Source organism: Stegostoma tigrinum, chromosome 27 (genome assembly GCF_030684315.1).
Source record: "Stegostoma tigrinum isolate sSteTig4 chromosome 27, sSteTig4.hap1, whole genome shotgun sequence".
Classification (NCBI taxonomy): domain Eukaryota; kingdom Metazoa; phylum Chordata; class Chondrichthyes; order Orectolobiformes; family Stegostomatidae; genus Stegostoma; species Stegostoma tigrinum.
Window position 1 is genome coordinate 48,046,987 of NC_081380.1, and position 19,687 is coordinate 48,066,673.

General features: G+C 42.7%; 1 protein-coding gene across 2 annotated transcripts in view; it reads left to right on the forward strand.

Moving 5' to 3' along the window:
• Positions 1-19,687, forward strand: part of smg6 (SMG6 nonsense mediated mRNA decay factor) — a 389,388-nt gene that overhangs the window by 143,703 nt on the left and 225,998 nt on the right. For both annotated transcript variants that reach the window (XM_059655460.1, XM_059655461.1), the window contains exon 11: positions 9,964-10,080. In XM_059655460.1, coding sequence (XP_059511443.1) covers positions 9,964-10,080 — 117 coding nt within the window. The remainder of the gene's footprint in view (positions 1-9,963; positions 10,081-19,687) is intronic.

Consider the following 19,687-nt stretch of genomic DNA (forward strand, 5'->3'; position numbering starts at 1 on the left):
GTAACTGCTGAGCTGGGTCTGTGGTAGCAGGTGAGAGTACCAACAAGAAGGGAAAACATGCTTGATCTCATCCTCATCAATCTGCTGGCAATGCTTGTAGCAGTCCATGATGCTAATCAATAAGAATGACCACCACACTGTCCCTGTGCATACAAAGTCCCACCTTCACGTTGAGAGTGCCCTGATAGAATTTGAACAGTTCTAGGAAGTTGAGTCTGGATATCCATATGGCGCTGTGGACCATCAGCAGCAGAATTGTACTCCAGCATAATCTAAAACCTCATGGCCTGCATATCCTCTGCACAACATTTGGAGTACTGTGTACAGTTCTTGTCGCCACTTTACCAAAAGGATGTGGATGCTTTGGAGAGAGTGCAGAGGAGGTTCACCAGGATGATGCCTGGTATGGAGGGTGCTGGCTACGAAGAAAGGTTGAGTAGATTAGGATTATTTTCATTAGAAATATGGAGATTGAGGAGGTGGGGGGGGAGAAACCTGATTGAGGTCTACAAAATCATGAGGGGTATAGACAAGGTGGATAACAAGAAGCTTTTTCCCCAGAGTGGGGGACTCAATTTCTAGGGGTCATGAGTTCAAAGTAAGAGGAGGAAAGTTTAAGGGAGAGATGCATGGAAAGTTCTTTACACAGAGGGTGGTAGGTGCCTGGAACACGTTGCCAGCGGAGGTGGTAGACGCAAACACAATAGTGTCTTTTAAGATGTATCTGGACAGGTACATGGATGGGCAGGGAGCAAATGGACACAGACCCTTAGAAAATTGATGACAGGTTTAGATAGAGGATCTTGATCGGCGCAGGCTTGGAGGGCCAAAGGGCCTGTTCCTGTGCTGTAATTTTCTTTGTTCTATTACCATCAAGCCAAACGCTAAGCCTGAAGTGCAGAAGGAGCACCGCCATGCGTAAATAAATAAGGTATCAACTTGGGAAATCTACGGAACAACTACTTGTGTGTCAAACAGCATAAGCAGCAAGTCCACAACAAACAGGTCAGATGTAAGTTCTGCAGTTTAGCCACATCTAATGGTAGCTGAAATTATATAACTCACTGGAGGAGACATCAGAAATATCCCCATCTTTTTTGGTGGGGGACCTTAGCAGATCAGTGTGAAAGACAAGGCTGACGTTTGTTGCGACAGACTTCGGCCAGAAGTCCCAAGTGTGAGATCCTTCTTTGCCTCCTCCATAGGTCGCCAGTATCTCACTTGCCACCTTTTAGCTAATTTGATTCACTCCACTTGATATCAAGAAACAGTTAGAGGCTCTGAGCTGTGACGGTGTTCTAGCAATGGTATCAAGGTCATGCTCCAGTTTTAGCTGCACCCCTACCCAAGTTGTTTGAGTCCTGATGCAACACTCGCATCTACCCAACAACTTGGAAAATTGTCCAGGTATGTTTGGGTTCCACCAGGGCCGCTCAGCTCCTAACCTCATTACAGCCTTTGTTCAAACATGAACTGAATTCCTGAAGGAAGATGAAAGTTTACTGTATCTGAGATCAAATCTGCACTTGACTGAGTGTGGCATCAAAGAGCCCTAGCAAAACTGGAATCAGTGGGCATTGAGGGGAAAACTTTCTGCTGGTTGGAGTTATACCTGATACAAAGGAAGGTGGTTATATTTGTTGGAGGTCAGTCACCCCACTGCAGGGTGTCTTTGCAGGAGTTCCTAAGGGTGTGTCCTGGGCCCAACCATCTTCAGCTGCTTCATCAATGACATTCCCTCTGCCATAAAGTCAGAAGTGGGGATGTTCACACAATATTTAGCGCTGACAGCTTGAGTGTAACATTCTTGCCACAGAGGTGCCTTGCAGTGAACATTTTCAACAAGAGTGAATCTAAGCATTGCCCCTTCCCATTCAGTGGCATTACAGTCACTGAATTTTCCATTATCAACATCCTGGGGTTACCAGTGACCAGAAACTGAACTGGACCCACAAACTGTCCATGTGCTATCAGATTCAGCACATTCCTTGTATGATTACACTCCTAACACTCATTGTTTGCTATTTGTGGAGGGGTTTTTTCTCAAGTTATTTTGCCAGGCTTCATTGCCTGAATGTCTAATGTACGTTTTTTTAAATTCTTGAGCCAGTTTCGGAAGAATGCCCTATTAACGGAAGTAGGACCTGCCAACTGAAGAACAATTGAATAGTGTTATTAGTTTACAGTGAGAGGAGACACACTGGTGAATGATACAGTGCTAATTAGAACGGCACAACATCCTGCCATGTGTTGGCCCTCTCCGCCTTTGTTTCCTGACCCTCTAGTCAGCCTGCTGACTTTTGTTTCATGTTTTCCCAACTGTGTGTCTCACTCTTGAAGAAGCAGTGTCTGGCTTGTGAGAACATACAATCACTTTATTCATCTATTTGATTTGACCATTTGCCTGCTATACTCATATAAGTAATGTAGTTTAAAGAGAGTTTTATATCGTGTGTTAAAGGTGAAAGAAACACTTTCTAATTGGTGATAGTAACAATTGCAGATGCTGCAGTCAAAGATGACATAGTGTGGAGCTGGATGAACACTGCAGGCCTGGCAGCATCACAGGAGCAGGAAAGTTGACGTTTTGGGTCAGGACCCTTCTTCAAAAAATGACCTTTCTGAAGAGGAGTCCTGACCCGAAACATCAACTTTCCAGCTCCTCTGATGCTTCCTGGCCTGCAGTATTCATCCAGCTCCCAAACCACTTTCTAACTGGGGCTTGCAGAGGACCTCAAGAATATCGTGTGTTTTTTAAATTTGTTCATGAGATGTGGGTGTCAATGGCTAGGCTAGTATTTCTTGTGCAGGGGACAGTTAGGAGTGATTGCCACACATTGCCATGATTCTAGAGTCGCAATAAGGCCAGAACAGGTAAGGATGGTAGATTTCCTGCCCTAATGGACATTTGTGAACCAGAGGGATTTTTACAACAATTGATATCGGCTATATGGTCATGATTATGCCAGTCAGCTTTTCATATTCCAGATTTTTACTAAATTCATCTTTCACTATCTGCCATTGTGAAATTTAGATCCATGTCCCCAGAACATTAGCTGGGGTAACTAGATGACCTGTCCAGTGACATTACAATTACAATTTGTAACCCCTGGCAAAGTGCAAATTGACATAAGGGAGCATCTGCCAGTAATCTTCATTGGAGGGAAGCTCTTGGGAGTCTAAAGGAGCAACAGGCGGCAGTGAGACAGGGCACAGTAGGGACAGAAATTGCAAGAGGGAAGAGCTCATATTCAAGCCATCACATCACAGAGGCAGAGCTGGAGACATTGTGCATATTAAAGAGTGAGAATGAACACCTGCATGTCCTATGAAAGATAGCTACAAATCTGAAACTGAACATTACCTTGTATTAGACAGACACTGACAATTGCTGCTATTTACTGCACGGCACAGCATTCAAACTTTTGTAGTTGCTTCTCTTGAATCAAATGTGACACACGAAAAACTAAGGTAGTAGTGTTGACACTGTATATCAGATTATTTATCAATCTTCTGATACAAGATAATAGCAGTTTCAGATTTGTAGCTATCTTTCATAGGATATGTAGGTGTTCATTCTCACTCTTTAATACCCACGATGTCTCCAACTCTGCCTCTGGCATATGAGCTCTTCACTTTTGCGATTCCTATCCCTACTGTGCCCTTTCTCACTGTTATCCCTTGCTCTGTTAGACTCATGAGAGCCTGACTGCAGTGCGGGTTGATGGCAGATGCTCCCTTGTGTCAATTTGCACTTCCCCAAGCTTTTGTCCTGATTTCATAAAATTCAACTTCAATATTTCTGATTGCAGCAGAAGTACAATTTTCTGACTATTCGACCAATCTGGACTAAATCAAAAATGCACTTAATTGATAAAAACAAAATACTGAAGAAATGTGGCAGATCTGACAGGACCAAGAGAGAGACAAACAGAGTTCATGTTTTGAGCCCAGAGTCATAGCCAACCTGAAATTTTTTTAACTCTTTCTGTCTGCATAGATGCTACCAGACCTGCTGAGTTTCTCCAGCATGTTGTTTTTATTTTGGATCGCCAGCATTCACAGTACTGTGCTTTTATTTTATTGCATTCAATTAATCTCAGGCAAAGTTCATATTTATGACTATAAAACCTTGGACTGATGACTTTGTTTTTCTGATTCCCTGCTGTCAAATTTACTCCTCCCTTTAATGTCAGGTTTAATTATGGCATTGCTTTTTAGAGAGATATAAGTTTTTGAAATCTATTTCTCCCAGGGGACTGGGTAGCCTAGTGAATGAGTATTATGTCCTTACAGTTCTGGGAGCTGAATTCTAATCTTGCTGAAACTGATGGAATTTTTTAAAAAAATGGTATTCTACAAGCTTCAGGGTCCTGCGTGAATGAGTTTGATGCAATCTCCATCCATATACTAGTGAAAGTGCAAGCATCTCATGCAGAGTAACAGCAGATTTACTCTTGTTCAGTGCTTCACTCTATCTGTGCTCATTGAATAGCAGCAAAATGTTGCAAACCTTGACATTCCTTCTGTTGATAAAATGGGGAGGATGAGTAGGGAATTCAGTCCCTATTATCCCTTCCTTGTATTTAGATGCTGATATACAATTTCAATTTGGTACCTAAAATATACAAACGCTGCAGCTGTAGAAGTTAAATGTTTCTCGTGGTACACAGAATCGGCTTGTGTTTCAGTTGCTAACCATCAATAACACAGGGACTATTCTAAAGCCCACTTATATGTTGACAGCTTCAGTCATCTCCTTTTTCACCATGTTTGGAATACCTGACTTGAACTGCTTAATCAATGAACTTGCCTACATTCCAAGTCAGAACTAGGGAAGTTTGCTGGTGATTGCACAATGTTCAGCATCATTTGCAACTTCTCAGATACAGAAGCAGTCCAGATCAATACAGGAAGACCTGGACAATATCCAGGTTTGTGCTGACAAGTGGTAAGTAACATTTGTCCCAGGCAATGATCGTTTATAACAGGTGGGAATGTAACCGTCACTCCTTGGCATTTGGTAGCATTGTCACCACTTGAATCCCCTCTACCAATATCCTGAAGGTTATCGTTAACCAGAAACTTAATTGGACTTGTCGTATAAATACTGTGGCTACAAGAGTAGGTCAGAGGCTGGGAGTCTTGCAATGAGTAACTCACCTGACTCTCCAAAACCTAGCCATCATCCTCAATGCACATGTAAGGAGTAGGATGGAATACTCTTCATTTGCTGAATGAGTGCAATGCCATCAATGAAGCTTGACACCATCCAGGACAAAGCAGCCTACTTGATTGGCACCACATCCATCACCTTCAACGTTATCTTTCACCAATGCACAGTGATAGTAGCATGTGCCATCTACAGAATGTGCTGCAGCAATTCACCAGAATTGTTCCAACAGCACCTGCCAAACCCACGACCTCTACCATCTTGAAGGACCAGGGCAGCAGATACATGGGTGCATCACTACCTGTAGCTTCATCTCCAAGTAACTCACCATTCTGACATGGAAATATATTGCTTTTTCTTCGGTGTTGGTGGGTCCATATTCTGGAACTTGCTCCTTAACAACATTGTGGTGTACCTACATCGGAAGGACTGTAACAGTTTATGAAGACAGCTCACCACTATCATAATCAGGCCAATTCAGAAAGGGGAATAAATGCTGGCCTAACCAGTGACATCCAAATCACATCAACAAATTTAAAAATAAACTCAACCTCACCAAGAAAGTCTCTGCTTCTGCCTTGAATTGTGTCTTAAAAGGTCGTATCAATCACAACGCTCACCATATCAGGCTGAATCTTCCTCAGCCTCAGCAGTATTTATTTCGTCTCCATTTTCCTTGTCCTCTCTCACTGGGTGTCTACCTCTGTCTTTCTTGTGTATCTCTGTACCTATCTGCATCTCACTCTGTCTCTCTCCCTCTGTCTGTCTGTCTCTGCTTCTCTGCCTCCCTCCTTCTCTGTCTGTCTGTCTCTGTCTTGCGCTCTGCCTGGCTGCCTCCCTGCTGCACTCTGTATGAGACCTCTTTCTCTCTGTCTCACAATAAAAAGATGTAACTGCAGCAACAATCAGGTTTGAACTATTGCTTCTTGCTGCTGGTCTTTCTCCTATGCTGGCTATACAAATTTCATTGTCTACCCTTTCAGTTTAGACCTAAACCTTGAATTCAGCTGTTAATTTCCACTGTTCAATGCCAGTTACTGCATAACTTCACTTGCACAGTGCAGCCTGTTTTCCTAACTGTTCTATCTCCCTTCCTGTGGTGGATTAAACTCCTTGATTTCTAATGAAGGGTCTGGGCCTGAAACGTCATCCTCCCTGCTCCTCTGGTGCTGCTTGGCCTGCTGTGTTCATCCAGCTCCACACTATTATCTCTTAAACTCTTTGATGTGTCTGAATTGGAATCTGCATCACCTCCCCACTCAACCCTGGCCATAGCTTCCATTTCCTGTTCTTCCCTATACCTCTCTATCCCACTTCTCTCTGCTCCCCCCTCTTTTTTTCCCTCCTTCCTTGCTTTCCTTCATTTCGTCTGCCTTGAATTTCAATAATGAGAGGGCATCTTTTCTGCTCTTACTTCCCATGCCACTAGCCGTGAAATTTGCTCAACAATATCCTGCCACATGCAACCTGTTAACACGCCAAACAATGTCTCTGCGTCTTTTCTGTTATCTGGACAGTGTTCCATTTGGAGGATGTACAGGTGGGATGCACTTCAGGTTGTATGTTTTTTTTGTTGAGACCCGAAATGCCTTGGTGTAGTACAATTCAGTCAACAGTGATATTAGACTGTGGTAGATGTTGCAGTAGTAATTCTAGTTTAATGTAATTTCATTGCTGGTGCGATGCCCAACACTATGCTGCTTCTCAAGTTGTGTACTTCTGGTGCTTTGTGATTGGCATAATTCACAGTTGTACTCTTAATGTGAATGTTGTCTTATCTAGACTGCTGTGGTAGAAACACTATAAAGACACATTAAAGATTCCTTACCAATCTTTTATTAACTCCAACACCATCTGGACATGACCACCTTCTGCCACAATAGCAGCAGGTCTGCTGGCTTGTTTCAAATATGAGGTTGTGAGCTTTGGTGCAAAGTGTCCAGCATGCCATTTACTTACCACACTGGAAACCAGGTGAGAAAAGTGTGGGATGTATATTTATCAAGGATCTGGCTCTTCTCCCATCAGCCCATCCATAGCAACTGAGTCTCACTGTCTCCAAGGGAGATTCTGTCACCATTATGTTTGGGAATGCAGTTTGCTTTCAGTTCATGACAAAGTATTTGGGGAGGGTCAGTACCATATGTGCCCTGCAGGTGTTCATGCTCAGTGCTGTAAACACTTGTTCATTAAACTCATCTCTACTTACAGTGCTGTTGAATCTGGCACTCAGTCATGATTGAAAGAATTAATGATCTATTTAGTTTTGTTCCTGTAGGGCCCACCTGTGCATCACTTTGGTAGGGGAACTGAAATGGTAGTCCCCCCCTATTTCATTGCTGATGTAGGGTTGGTGGAGTCGTGTTCGTACCTGCACTCTGGAAATCCACTGAATAGCATGTCAGTGTTAACTTTCTAGATGCTGGGGTGCTCAAGCGGTCAGTGGCCAATCAGGCTCCTGACATGACCACTTCAGCACACTGGTGAAGTACAAGGACTATCAAGTAACATCACTGGAAGGCATTTTAGATAGTCTGAGACTTAATAGCTGCTCACTTACACATCTGTGAATCCAGATCACAATGTGGACTTCACCAGTTTCAAAATCTCCCCTTCCCCTACTGCATCCCTAAACCAGCCCAGTTCATCCCCTCCCCCCACTGCACCACACAACCAGCCCAGCTCTTCCCCCCCACCCACTGCATCCCAAAACCAGTCCAACCTGTCTCTGCCTCCCTAACCGGTTCTTCCTCTCACCCATCCCGTCCTCCCACCCCAAGCCGCACCCCCAGCTACCTACTAACCTCATCCCACCTCCTTGACCTGTCCGTCTTCCCTGGACTGACCTATCCCCTCCCTACCTCCCCACCTACACCCTCTCCACCTATCTTCTTTACTCTCCATCTTCGGTCCGCCTCCCCCTCTCTCCCTATTTATTCCAGTTCCCTCCCCCCATCCCCCTCTCTGATGAAGGGTCTAGGCCCGAAACGTCAGCTTTTGTGCTCCTGAGATGCTGCTTGGCCTGCTGTGTTCATCCAGCCTCACATTTTATTATCTCACAATGAGGCCTTGTTTACTCCCCTTCCCCTACTGCATCCCTAAACCAGCCCAGTTCATCCCCTCCCCCCACTGCACCACACAACCAGCCCAGCTCTTCCCCCCCACCCACTGCATCCCAAAACCAGTCCAACCTGTCTCTGCCTCCCTAACCGGTTCTTCCTCTCACCCATCCCTTCCTCCCACCCCAAGCCGCACCCCCATCTACCTACTAACCTCATCCCACCTCCTTGACCTGTCCGTCTTCCCTGGACTGACCTATCCCCTCCCTACCTCCCCACCTATACTCTGCTCTCCACCTATCTTCTTTACTCTCCATCTTCGGTCCGCCTCCCCCTCTCTCCCTATTTATTCCAGTTCCCTCCCCCCATCCCCCTCTCTGATGAAGGGCCTAGGCCCGAAACGTCAGCTTTTGTGCTCCTGAGATGCTGCTTGGCCTGCTGTGTTCATCCAGCCTCACATTTTATTATCTTGGAATCTCCAGCATCTGCAGTTCCCATTATCTCTGAGGCCTTGTTTACTGTTCCTTTTCCTATCATGTAAAGATTCCCCATTTCTTCAGTCCCTACTCGTGGGTCATGTTCCTCATTGTAAATGCCAGTTTAGATGTAAAATAAAATAAAGAACTGCAGACATTGAAAATCTGAAACAAAAATGAAATTGCTGGAGAAACTCAGATCTGGCAGTATTTGTGGAGAGAAAGCAGAGTTAATGTTTCATGCCTAGTTTTTTTTTGAGGCCTGAAGTATTAATGGCTTCCTGAAAGCTGGGGAGAGGGGAAACCATTGGCAGTATCTGAGAAGGGGCAATGGCTGAAGGAGATGAGCGTGAAGCCTCACAGAAATCAAAGGTATTATGGGAATTCATTTCAGGAAATTTATGTTGGAAATGTCATATCCATAAGATGGTTTTAGAATTGAGTTGGTTCATTTGAAAAGAGTTAGTGATAACATGTTTTGAGATATCAAACATAACTCATTATTAAGCCAACAATTGTGCTTGTTTTTTGAGAGCCCATCTGTTTATGGAAGCAACTGTCTCTTGGAGGACATGAAAGAAGAATTGACCTAAGTTGAAAGTGATCCTAGGCCACTCCTCAGAGCATTGAATTAGTTTGTTTCTGAGTTCAAAAGCTCCCATCATTTTGATGGTGTCGACCAGCCTCCACTAGAAGTAACAGAAACCTGATAACAATTTCTTCCTTTTCTATGACTGGCTGTTCAAAGAAGTCTTGATCACATTCTGCTTTATAATACATACAATCTTAATCTCCTCTGCAATGGAAACAAAACATGATGAAAATTCACACAAGGCTCTTGTGCAGTTAAAGGAGAGGAGAGAGGATGGCATTTCAACTGGAACTTTTTGTCAGACCTGAAAATATACCAGATCTGTTTTTTAGTAGGTTTGGATTTGATTATATATAAATGTAAATATAAAAGCAAAATGATGAGGATGTTGGAAATCTGGAATGAAATCATTTTGTGTACCATTCATGTCCAAAATGATACATAACCAGTAATTTATTCTTGAGGAATGCTGTTAACATGTTGCCGGTTGTGGTGAGGTAATTGCATAGAAAAATATTTTTAAAAACAAACCACTCTAGTGAAGGTGAAACTTTCCCAAGCCTTTGAAAAAGGAGTTTGTTCAGTAAAATTAGTGACTAATTATTTGGGTCTTTCTGATTATAAACCTAATGCTGTCTCTGTTTCTCTTCTGTGGTGTTTTAGATTCTGGTTCAGAGAACTGCCGATCAGTGATACAGGAACATGCCACGGCACTTGGACTGGCCATATTCGGCTTGCTAGTGGAACGTTGTGTTGAACAGTTAAAGGAAACTGCTAGAGGCAAGTGCTAATGTCTATAACTGTGACCTTTCTTTCTTGGCTTGAATCTGACAATGAAGCGCCAGTCTTTCTACTTCCTACTGTCTTAAGTGTTGGCATATTTCTTTCAAGGTGAAATAAGTGCATCAAATTGGCACTTTTTAACAAGGTGGTACTCTGAATTTACAAACTCCTAATAGTTTGGTCATTACCTAGCTCCTGCACTTAGCAATTTGGTTAATACTTGGTGGGCCAATTTTACAATGTGTGTTCATATTCAGCTAAAAGTCTTTAGGCTGAAATGGCTGAACAGGCCAACCAGAGAAGAAAGATTGCTCAGTGTAGCTTAAGATTGAGTGACAAGGTGTAGGTTTTGCCCCAGTTCTACATGCATCCTGTTTGCATTCCTAATGTTCCTGTATCCTGCAAGGTTATTCCAATTGTAGATAGATACATACGGCACAGAAAGGAGACCTTTCTGCCCAGTATACCTGGCTCTTTGAGAAACCTATTTAATTTGCTCCACTTTCTCTTTTCCCATTACCCTGCAAAACTTTTCAAACATGTAATCAATTCTTGTCCTTTTGCAAGCCAACTTAAATTTGTGCTGTCTGATTACTGACACTTTTTTCTCCCTATCTAGTTGTTGAAACCCCATATAATTTTAAGCAACTTTATTAAATCACCCCGAATCACCTTTAAAGTTTAGGCCTTGGGTGTTTGGAGGGAAAGAAAATTGCCAAAAATCAAAGTGTTGCATGTGTGGAGGTTGAAATACTAAGCGATGAATTGAAGTGGCTGATTCCTTTTCTACACACTTTGTGCTGTTACCAGACTTGAATATTTTTGTATTGTCCTCTTGTGTTAGGATCTCTGGTATCCATCTGTTCAAAATGGATTATAATGTATTTCTGGCATCTAGTCTGAAAATAAATTTCTCTCACTTGGTCCCCTGTTTAAAATATTCAATCTGAGGTAACGCAAAATTCAAGGCATATTATTAATTGTTTATCTCCCCTTGGCCATCATCTGTGCCTTTCTGACCTTGGATGTTCCATTGCGGTCTTTTCTTCCTTCCCATCTTTCATTCTCCATAAACTTCAACGTATCTAAACCCCTGCTTCCCCATGCCCTATCCTGTAGAAGGTCTGGTTCACCTATTACAGTCTGTCCTTGTTGACCCATGTTGGCTCCTACATCTATAGTGTTTCCAATTTAAAGGCCTTGCATGCGTGGACTTGTCTCACCCTACCTCTGTAATCTCCCCTACAATATTAGCAAGCCATTTTCCAAAACCCATCCATTCCTCTACATTTAGCTTTTGTTCATCTCCATCTTTCTTCCTACAGTAGACAATTAAGAGTTCAGTCTTTACACACTGGAATTATATTCATTTGAATCTGCACATCCAACTCTTTCTGATCCATCTATGCAATCCTTAAATCATGCATCTTCGCCCAAGCTTTCTATCTCCCATTCTAACATTTCCTCCTAACACCTGTATCTCTTTTTGCTTATTACATCTGTAAAATACGTTGTGATATTTTTCCATCGTAAAGATAATGAGCAAGTTGATTTTTGCAAGTATAGGAAGAAACATTATATTAACATGCCATGCAAACCTGGTATTGATTGAACTTGTTCACTTGTATTTGGCTGATGGAAAGTTTTCCCCTTTTTTGCCTATTTAAATTACTGTAATCATTAGCTCTGATTAGGTTCTCTTTCTCCTGTGAATGATGTGTCGCTGCAATAATGTACTGACAGTCACCAGGAGCTCGCAATTAGTTGTTAATAATTTATTTGGATCATGTTTGGATGCCCTGAATAAAGATTACATCTGAAGAATGGACAATTCAGATCTTAAGTTTTTAAAGATTCTTGTGAATGAGGCCATTTCTTTCTCTTTAGCTCTCTGGAACACTTGCAATTGATTCCTCAGTTAGAGCTGGTTTCTCTCCATAACTTATTGTCACATTGGCCTCAAAGTTTCCATCATGGGTGCATGGTACTCAAGTTGTTTCTGTGTTACTTTTGAAATTGGCATTAACTGACTGACTATAAATTATAAAGACTTCCACACTATCTGTTACAGGCTATTTTGCATGAGTTCAGGATTATTTTGATGCATACAGGGTCTGTTTCCATGCTGTATGGCTCTGTGGCAAACAAGTAATATGGTAACCTCTGAGAGTACCTACAGTCTTTTAAAAAAAACACTTAAATAATTTTACAGCTTAAATAGTCATTTTTATGTGATTGTGTTTCTTTTCTGATGATTTAAGAGTACCTATATGCAGCATCCTAGCTGGTTGGCAGTGAACAATAATACAGTAGTTCAATCTCACATACGTCAACTTAATCTCCAATGAGTTGCTCGATTAGTTTATGTTCATCTACTGTCCCCTTAATTTAAAATACAACCATGATATTGCAAGTATCTATAACTATTTCTAACTTGTGTTCACCGTGTAATCCCCATAAAATTAATATGCTGAGAGTGATGATTGTTCAGAAGGTATATTGTACTGTGATGTTTTATCAGTCATGGGAAAATTATTATTAATATTTTAATTATTTTATTAATTTTACTTTAATAGGAAGTTAAAATCTTACAATTTTAGCAACAGAAACAGCTTGCTCAGGCCTGTTCTCACTGGTTCTATATTGTTTTTGTAATTTGGGCAAACTGACAAGGCTGTCCATCCCAAGTTGTGCCTAGACCGTTAAAAGCCAACCACAGAATGAGGCAGGAGTTACAAGCAGCTCAAATCAGGTAGAGAGTCTCTTCCTCTGGGAGGTGAGCCTGAACCACATCAGTGAACCAGTTGGATTTGTATTACAGCAAAACAGCTGCTTTCATCATCATTTCTGGTATCAAACCACAGATTTATTGAGTTCAGTTTTACTAGTAATCATGCTGAGATTTGATTTCTCAGCCTCTTGGTTGCTAGTTCAGTGCCATAATTTGTAAGTATTACTACTGTAGGTGTAAGGAACAAGCTGATTAATTCTGCCACTGTTGAATTCAGAATAGCTATTTCTGAAATGAGGCAAAACTGCAGCTATGGTGGCAAAGGACAGCGTTGTGTTAGCCCTCTAAGCTTTTAACTGTGGTCATACCTTGTTAATGCTTTGCAAATCTCTCTAGAAATCATGTTTTAAAACCTGGATAAATGGGCTGTCACTCAGTAGGTGTCTGACATTGCCAAAGGGTCTCACTCAGGAGGTCCTTTTAATGGAACAACTTGGCTCAAGAGGAAGTCTGTCAAGATGCTTCTTTACAGGATTGGTTCATGCAATAAGCCTTGGAAGGTTGTTTAATGATTGATTGACAAAGAAAGTTAATTCAGAAGGTCTCTCTCTAGGTTTGGTTTTCCAAAAGGCTTACTTTTCTGATAAGAGCAGCCATTTTTTAGACATGAGCAATGTTAGGTGTTAAGTACATTTTTGGAAGGCCTTCATTATTGCTGTTGGTGGACCTGTTGTGCAAATGGAAAATGGAAAACTCTCCTACTACCTGCTCAGTTCTGGAAAGCTCAAGTCAAGACTATTTCTGATTCAAGATTTAGTGGGCATGTACCTGTATAAAGAATTACTGTTTCTTCTGAAATATGAAGTGTTGCAGAATGAGGAGTAGGCTTCCTCTGTACTGTGGAGGTTCCATAAATAGAAGTGTGTAACATTCAATCCTTTAAACACATTGGGCTTGATTTTTTGATCCTGTTGGGAGTGGAAATATGGAAATGATTAAAAATAGCATCATTGGCTGGTGGGCCAGGCCTCTCGCTCTATCTTGTCCTCAGGTTGTTTTCCTCGAGACAGTATTATTCATGTGGATGTGGCTGGGAGTCAGTCCAGCTTGTTAACTGTGCTTGATTCAAGAGAGCAATGTGAAAAGTTCCAATCAGTTTCAGCACAAGCTAGTTTTAGTTGCCTGTAAACGATCTCTTGCTGACAGACTGGGAGTCCAGTACTTCAGGCTTATGTACAAGCCTCCCCATTGTTGCTGTCCCACCTTCAAGCTGATCTGTTCCTCCATGTACTATAGCATGTCACTTCTCCAAACTTAGTGTACAAAGTCTTTATCTTGATTCTTAATTGCCAGCAGGATCGTAACACCACCTCCTTCTATAATGTGTGAGGTTATTAACCCCCTTCTTTCTGTAACATGTGGAGTTTACATCACCTCCTGGAACATGTGTCATCACCCCATCCCCTTCCATTACTGAAAGATGTCTAAGTTTTCCAACTTCAGAAATTCTTACGATATTCCATGTTATCGGATATACAATTACAAAATGTGGCAGGTTGAATACATGATTTTGAAAACTACCTGACTGTACAGCCCAAGAATATTTGAATTCATCTGCTCCAAAAACAGTTATCCATACTATCACACTTCATAATTTTGAACTGTTATAACTTGAACTGATCCTCTAACCCAAAGGCAGTTGGATTCTAAGGATTCTACTGGATTCTGAAGATAGAGTTCTGAAGAATGATCCCGACCTAAACATCGACTCTTCCTGCTTCTCTCCTGCTGCCTGACATGCTGCGTTCCTCCAGCTCCACACTGTGTTATCTCTGACTCGAGCATTTACAGTTTTTGGTATCTTTAGTGTCATTTCATTGCGGGACAGACTGAAGCAGTGTGCAGTGTGAGGAACATCAGCGCCACACTGAACTTTGTTTATTCTGCTTATAGGCGTATGTTTGGATAACCAGACGAGAGTACTGGTGCATTCCTCCCAGCTAATGAATATTCAGTGTTGAAAATTCCATGCAGTTTATGTACATCTCAGTTTCCATTTATTTCAAAATGAATTTATCTGCTGATTTCCTGTTCATAGAACATAGAACAATACAGCACAGAACAGGCCCTTCGGCCCTCGATGTTGCACCGACCTGTGAACTAATCTAAGCCCCTCCCCCTACACTATCCCATCATTATCCATATGCTTATCCAAGGACTGTTTAAATGCCCCTAATGTGGCTGCGTTAACTACATTGGCAGGCAGGGCGTTCCACGCCCTTACCACTCTGAGTAAAGAACCTGCCTCTGACATCTGTTTTAAATCTATCACCCCTCAATTTGTAGCTATGCCCCCTCGTACAAGCTGAAGCCGTCATCCTTGGAAAAAGACTCGTCCACCCTACCTAATCCTCTGATCATCCTGTATGTCTCTATTAAATCCCCTCTTAGCCTCTTTCTCTCCAATGAGAACAGACCCGAGTCCCTCAGCCTTTCTTCATAGGGCCTGCGCTCCAGACCAGGCAACATTCTGGTAAGTCTTGTCTGCACCTTTTCCAATGCTTCCACATCCTTCCTGTAATGGGGCAACCAGAACTGCACGCAGTATACCAAATGAGGCTGCACTAGCATTTTGTACAGTTGTATCATGACATCACGGCTCCGGAACTCAATCCCTCTACCAACAAAACCTAACACACCGTAAGCATTCTTAACAGCACTATCAACCTGGGTGGCAACTTTCAGGGATCTGTGTACATGGACACCAAGATCCCTCTGCACGTCCACACTACCAAGAATCTTTCCATTGACCCAATATTCTGCCTTCCTATTATTCCTCCCAAAGTGAATCACCTCACACCTCACACCTCACACCTCACACCTCACACCTCACACCTTCCTAAGAGAATACCCCCTGATTTGATGTAAATTTTCAGAACTTGAAGGTCATTGACCTGTGTTGGCCTGTCACTGAGAAGTTTTCTCTAACAAAGATTGATATTTTCCTTGACTTTCAATGAAATGTTCCTTTACATTAGTTAAGTCAGTCTGACTCTGACCCAGGTCTGAGCTAGTTTTGCGAGACTAACTATTAATACACTACTCATATCCTATCTATCCAATTCACTAAACTCATTTGGTTCTTCCCAATTCCCTTCTCCATAAACTCCAAGATAGGACATAATATAATCTAAAATTACAAATTTAACTTTTCTATCACTACAGATGAGCTTAGAAAATAGGAGTGTGCTGCATCATTGAATAGGTCATAGTCTTGCCTTTCAAATCCCACATTTCCATCTGCCCCAATAACCTTTGACCTCTTGCCGAACTGGAAACTCTCTTTATCTTAAAAGTATTCACTGATTATGCCTCCATCACCTTCTGAGCAGTGTGTTCCAAAGTTGCACAGCCCTCTTGGAGAAAAAAATTCCCCTCAATCCCTGTCCTAATGTGGTGAACCGTAATTTTAAAACAGTGCCACCAAATTCTGGACTCCACAGGAGCAAACAAACTTTCCTCATGCACCTTGTCAAGACCATTCAGGATCTTGTAGACTTGCATCAACACCCTCACTTTTCTAAACTGCAGTGGAAACATGCTCAGTGTGTACAACCTTGTCTCAACAGCCAGCTCATTCCAGGTGTCAATCCAGTAAACCACCTCTGAGCCATTTCTAAACGTTTCCATCCATCCTTAAGTAAGGAGACTGAAACTGCATGCAATATTGAAAATTTGGTGTCACTAACTCCCTGTATAACTGGAGCAAAGCATCCTTACTTTTAAGTTAAATTACTTACATAGTAAAGTCTAGCATCCCATTCGCCTCTTGATTGCATACATTAGCTGCATGCTAATGTTTTGATTCATCCATGAAAATGCCTAAATTCTCCTGCATCTCAAAATTCTGGAGTCTGTTTAAGTGAAATTCTGCTTTTGTGTTCTTCATGCTAAAGCGAACCCAGATTATACTCCCATCTGCATAATTTTTGCCAACTTTCTCAACATATTGAAATTCATCTGAAACTTCCTTGTATCTTTATAACATCCTATCCTACCTGTTGTAACAACCCACTGAGGTAGTGCACTGGAAATCACGCCCCATTAATCCCAGAATGGCCTCATGAAAAAATGTGAACAAACTGTCAAAGATTTCCAATTTACCTGAATGAATTCAGGTTAAAAGAAAACGCTGATGAGGTCTCTGTACTTCACAAGAAACCAACTGTTATTACAAACTACCTCTTCAACCAATGACTCAAAGAAAATATGAACTGTCAATTTATAATGTACAATGTAAACTCCACTCCTTCTTTATTCCCCTCCCCCTTAACAAACGGACACACAAAAACAGACAAGACTTGGATGTTAAGCGTGGAAAATGTAGAAGTGAACGTTTGAGAGTTGAAGAAATTATCTGGTTTACTGTTGACCTTTGTTCAAAAACAGATTTGTTCAAACAAAAATGATTTGAAGTGAATGAAATAAAAATACTGCAGACGCTGAAGATGTGAAACAAAAACAAAGCCTGGGAGAAACTCCGTGGGTCTGGCAGCATCTGTGGAGAGAGAAACTGAATTAATGTTTTGAATGCCATGACTTTTTTTGGAGCTATGTGAATAGCAGGGTCAACACGTTGTTTTCGAAAAGCCACGAATGATGGAGAGCTGTGTTGGAGAGGGTGGAGCAGCAGTTTTATCAATTATTGTATCCATGAGGCCACTCCAAATCATCCTGGTCTGTGGAATGGCTGCAACCTGTGTTGCAAGCAGGATGTTACTGTGTATATCTGTACAAGCTGACATATTTGCACATAGCATGTATTTATGGTTGACTGTTAGATCTTTTATGTGCTTGCTTACTTGTTCCTTTTCAAAGTATCCACGTGTCTCACCAGTTGTCTATATCTTGGTGATGCAATTCAGGATGGGTTTTGGGAAGACAGACTTTTTTCTCTCTTTCTAATGTCCAGTGGAAATGAAAAGCTTTGTTCTTGTTTCTGGTGATCAGACACACAAAAGCTGAAATGCCTTGGAACCCAATCCGTCTGGAACATATTGCAGTAACTTAAATAACACTGTGATTTTTAAAGTACTGGTCTCAACAGAATGCCATGGGCACAGCCTTAAAATTAGAGGGGGTAAATTTAAAACTGAAATGAGACGACATTTCTTCAGCCAGAGAGTGGTGGGTTTGTGGAATTCATTGCCGCAGAGTGCAGTGGAGGCCGGGATGTTGGATGCCTTCAAGGCAGAGATCGACAAATTTTTGATCTCAGAAGGAATCAAGGGCTACGGGGAGAGTGCAGGGAAGTGGTGTTGAAATGCCCATCAGCCATGATTTAAATGGCGGAGTGGACTTGATGGGCTGATGGCCTTACTTCCACTCCTAAGTCTTATGGCCTTATAATGCTGCATATCCCATTGCCCACTGAAAGAAGAATGCAGGATATTGCTGGTTATGACTCCTATTTTGGGTTCATTACATTTGCTAGGCTTTGCATATGAAAAACAGAACCTATCATTGTCCAAGAGATAGTAAGAACGGCTGATGCTCGAGTCACTGGAGCTGGAGGAGCACAGCAGGTCAGGCAGCATCAGAGGAGCAGGAAAGTTGACGTTTCAGGTCAGGACCCTTCTTCAGAAATGGAAGGGGCAGATCCGTCAATGTGATCTGTTGCATCGACTGCTCCTGATGTGGCCTCCTCTACATCAGTGAGACCAAATGGAGACTCACCTGCTTTGTAGAGCACCTGCCTTCTGTTCATGGCACTCGACAACACCTTCCAGTCGTGAACCATTTCAAATCCCACTCCCGCTCCCTGGTTGACATTTCCGTCATGGGCTTCCTCCAGTATCACGATGATGCCACCTGGAAACTGGAGGATCAGCACCTCTTATTCCACCATGGAAGCCCATAACCCAATTGTCTAAATGTGGACTTTACCAATTTCAAAACCTCCTCATCCCATGACCAACCCACCACCTAGACCTGACACAACCTGTGGACCGAGAACACCAACTGCACCTCCCAGTCGCGAACCATTTCAACTCCCCCTCCCATTTCTCAAATGACATGTCCATCCTGGGCTTCCTGCAGAGCCACAACGGTGCTATCCGAAGGTTGCAGGAACAGTAACTCATATTCCGCTTGGGAACCCTGCAGCCCAATGGTATCAATGTGGACTTGACAAGCTTCAAAATCTCCCCTTCCCCCTCCCACATCCCAAAACCAGCCCAGTTCGTCCCCTCCCCTCCACTGCACCACACAACCAGCCCAGCTCTTCCCCTCCCCCCACTGCATCCCAAAACCAACCCAGCTTGTCCCTGCCTCCCACCTATCTGCTCCTCCCACCCCCATCTCCTACCTACTAACCCCGTCCCGCTACCTTGACCTGTCTGTCCTCCCTAGACTGACCTATCTCCTCCCTACCTCCCCACCTATACTCACCTCTCCTGGCTCCATCCCTGCGTCTTTCCCTATGCCATTTCTGAAGAAGGGCCTAGGCCCAAAACGTCAACCTTCCTGCTGCTGTAATGCTGCTTGGCCTGCTGTGTTCATCCAGCTTTACGCCTTGTTATCTCATCATCTCTCCCACTTATCCACCCTCCCACCTCACTGACCAATCCCCACCATGCCTACTTGCACTCACCTATCACCATCCAACCTACCTTCCCCACCCCACCCTCCCTCTCTATTTATTTCCCATCTCCCTTCCCCCTTCACCCTCCCCCATTTCTGAAGAAGGGTCCCAACCCGATATGTCAACTTTCTTGCTCATCTGATGCTGCCTGGCCTACTGTGCTCCTCCAGCTCCACGCCGTGTTGCCTCTGTCATTGACCGAACTGTGCAGAGCTTGATTTGTCAGCAAT